The sequence below is a fragment of the Pyrus communis genome, chromosome 1, assembly GCF_963583255.1.
Source record: "Pyrus communis chromosome 1, drPyrComm1.1, whole genome shotgun sequence".
Classification (NCBI taxonomy): Eukaryota; Viridiplantae; Streptophyta; class Magnoliopsida; order Rosales; family Rosaceae; genus Pyrus; species Pyrus communis.
Window position 1 is genome coordinate 19541766 of NC_084803.1, and position 3179 is coordinate 19544944.

At 43.3% G+C, this 3179-nt stretch overlaps 1 protein-coding gene across 1 annotated transcript; it reads right to left on the reverse strand.

Annotated features, from left to right (window-relative positions):
- Nucleotides 1-2012: 2012 nt before the first annotated feature.
- Nucleotides 2013-3179, reverse strand: LOC137717373 (ethylene-responsive transcription factor ERF008-like). The gene is made up of 2 exons (XM_068456731.1): nt 2573-3179; nt 2013-2478 (listed from the first exon to the last, which is right to left on the reverse strand). Exons 1-2 carry the CDS (start codon nt 3030-3032, stop codon nt 2459-2461), a joined length of 480 nt encoding a protein of 159 aa, XP_068312832.1. The 5' UTR covers nt 3033-3179; the 3' UTR covers nt 2013-2458.

Sequence of the window (3179 nt, forward strand, 5' to 3'; positions counted from 1 at the left end):
ATTGCTCGAGACAAAATATCGCAGACTTCCAGTTGTAAATGAAAGCGGCAAGCTGGTAACGATGCATTATTCTTCTCTCAATACGTGTCTTTCTCTGTCGTTGTAATGCTCTTTCTGCGGTATCTCTGAAATGCCGTTGTTCTTTATCCGGAGATAGGAATTATTACAAGAGGAAACATCATACGAGCTGCCCTTCAAATGAAACATGCTAGTGAATCGAAAACATAACACCAACACAAGCAGGGATCAAAGTCATTTCCAGATGTTTATGTGCTGCAATCATAGACGAAATTGAAGGAATTGGTCTGCTTTATGGGTAGCAATTTTGACAAATTGTCTGTATAATTTGGCAATGAGATTGTATTACTAATGAATAACGCCGGAATAGAAAGAAAATAATGTAGGACCCTACAAGTCCATATTGTGTAACGGTTAGAATCTCTCACGCATGTGGGCGCGACTGATCTTCACAAGAACTTAGTTCGGATGCTGTCGTGTCTCGTTGCGGATTTACCTGGTATGTGCGAGTGTCGTTAGCCATCTTATTGATAACCGATGTTTGTTGAGCGTATACCATGGGATTGGTTCATGATTAATTGCCAAATTCGCGGTACCAGTTGTTAAACAACATAGTTGAAATGTGGAGGTTGTGGAAGTTAGCCAATGACTATAAGATTGGCCCCAATCTTTCTTTATTCGGCTTCAATTATTGAGCAACTAATCCTTTTAAAAGAGGAAATTTATCGTAGACAAAATGATTATCTCACTGCGGCCAATCAAATATTTGAGGGTAAAGAGGTAAATAAGGTAAAAGAAAAAGGTAAATGTTGATTTTGGTTGGGATTAGAAGTTAGAAGTAGGGCACCTTAAAAGACGGAAGAGAATCTAATACGGATTTACTTTGTAAGAGTTATAGGAATCCTCACATCTTAACCGTTCATCATACATTGTGCAGTCAATTTTCGTCAAATATTATTTGTGTTTAATTTTAAATAGAAAAAATCAAATGATTTCTAATTGTACGATATACGATGAATTACTAAGATATAAAAATGATTCGGATGGAATCCAATTCCCCTAAAAGACATCTACAGCATCGAGATTTGAGAAAGGTTACAATAATTAACTACTCAATTTAGCATAATAAACAAACACCGAATTCTCCGTTAATCGTGGATTAATCCTTGTCCTTTACAAAAAAGTGGCAAGAAATGGTTTTTTAAGTTCTAAACAAACCGTGGCTTACAGCTCATGCATTGGTCACCAGCCAAATTTAATGTTTATAGCTAACCTCTATGCATTCGACAATGCTAGGATCAGTTGCGCGCACTTGGTTTAAACTCAAATCGAGCTTTAAACTCAAATCCAGTAAAGCAGGGATGACCAGCATCAACGCATGCGCATGTAATCAACGAACTTTCATGCACAACTGAACTTAACACTCACGCGCAAACGTATTCATCATATTTGGATCCAACTCCAAGAAAAGACGGTTAGAATCAATACGGATGTAAACGACCACACTTACCACTTCAACACGCGCGCATGCAACATTGGCATGTGCGCGCACATGTGAATGCAATTGATCCATGCATAACTCTCCAACACAAGCACACGATCCTAGCACTCTCTTGTCCCAGTGGAAGGGGATCATAGAGCCATAACAAAAGTGCCATTTGACCTCTTAAATAGAATCTAAGACTGAGAGTGAGACACCGATAGGGGGACAAAACCGATAAAGGGCACTGTGCGCCCCATTTGCCCTCTCGCTCCTCCGTCATCCAAAACCCCAGTACCACCACCACGACGGCACCACCCATGTATCAACCGCACTTAATCAGCAACAGTGCACAGAACCGGAAAATACCTAACTCTTTCAAATCCCAATTGCTTTCTAGTAGTTATAACTTTAGTGGTTAGCCTGGCCCCTCTTGTGTCCCCCCTCCCCCTCCAACTGGAGGACCCTTTCTAGTTGTTACCAAACTAACAAGTAAAAACAATTCCCTCCTCTTTCTTTCTTTCTTTTTCCTTCGTCCTCTTAAATCCACCCTTTTTCTTCCATTTTTTGCTCTCCTCCTTCACCTCCCCCATTTACTAGCTCAGCACCATATTACCACTTATATAAGAGGAAAGTTTGAATACAAAGCGAAACATGAGGAAATCGAACTCGGAGTCTGCTCCTAACCAGCTGAGAGCTACGAGACGAACCATTTCCATATAAGAGGAAATGTTCATTTACCCAAAATTGAAACGAGTAAATACAGAGAAAAAGGGGGAAATAAGCTAATTTAGTAGCATAATTTACATCTTATATCACCTTTTAATAAAAGCCCAAAATTTCTTCATCCAACGCTAAAATTTTCTGAACAAAAAAAAAAAAGTTGAAAAAAAAAAAAAAAAGAGATGCAGTAGGCGAAATTCTAATATCCAGGACCAGGACGAAAGCTTCATCATTGCTTCAGCAGTCACATACCTCCCCTGCGCACGTTAGTAAAAGCCACCCCTCAATTTTTAAAAATCATAAGAGATTAAGACAACCTTTCTCTGTTTTGCTCTCACTATTTCCACTCACCTTCCGAGTTCTCCGGGTCGGGCATCTTGTTCAAGTCGACCCGATCCACGAATCCGGCGACGCAAGGCTTAATCTCAGCCCCGTCTCCGTTCCCCCCGGCCGAACCGCGGTGGTTTCGCATAGCGGTCTCCACCGCGTCGACCCGGGCACCGACCTCGGTGGCCCGTTTGCGTATTGAGGCCGCCGACATGTCGCCGCACCCGCAGCCGCCGCCTTCGACCGCCAAAGCCTCTGGAAAATTGAGCCGCGCCGATGGACCCCTCAAGTAAAAAACAGCCGTATCGTACGCCCGGGCGGCGGCGACGGGAGTGGAGTAGGAGCCGAGCCAAATTCTGGAGCGCTTGTTGGGTTCTCGAATCTCGGCCACCCACTTTCCCCACTTCCTCATCCTTATCCCCTTGTACGGCTTGTCGTTCTCCACCGCTCTCTTCCTGTTCGCCGTGTCTCCGCCGCACTCCATCTTCTTCCTCTTCAATTCTTCTCCTTCAATTGTTGTTCGGTCTGAGAGTGCAAAAGGAGGGCTCTGCTTTCTGAGGGAGAGAGGGAGAGAGGTGGGAGGAGGGGTTTTGCATGCTACTTGGCCACTAAGGTTGTCGTCTGGGTAGGC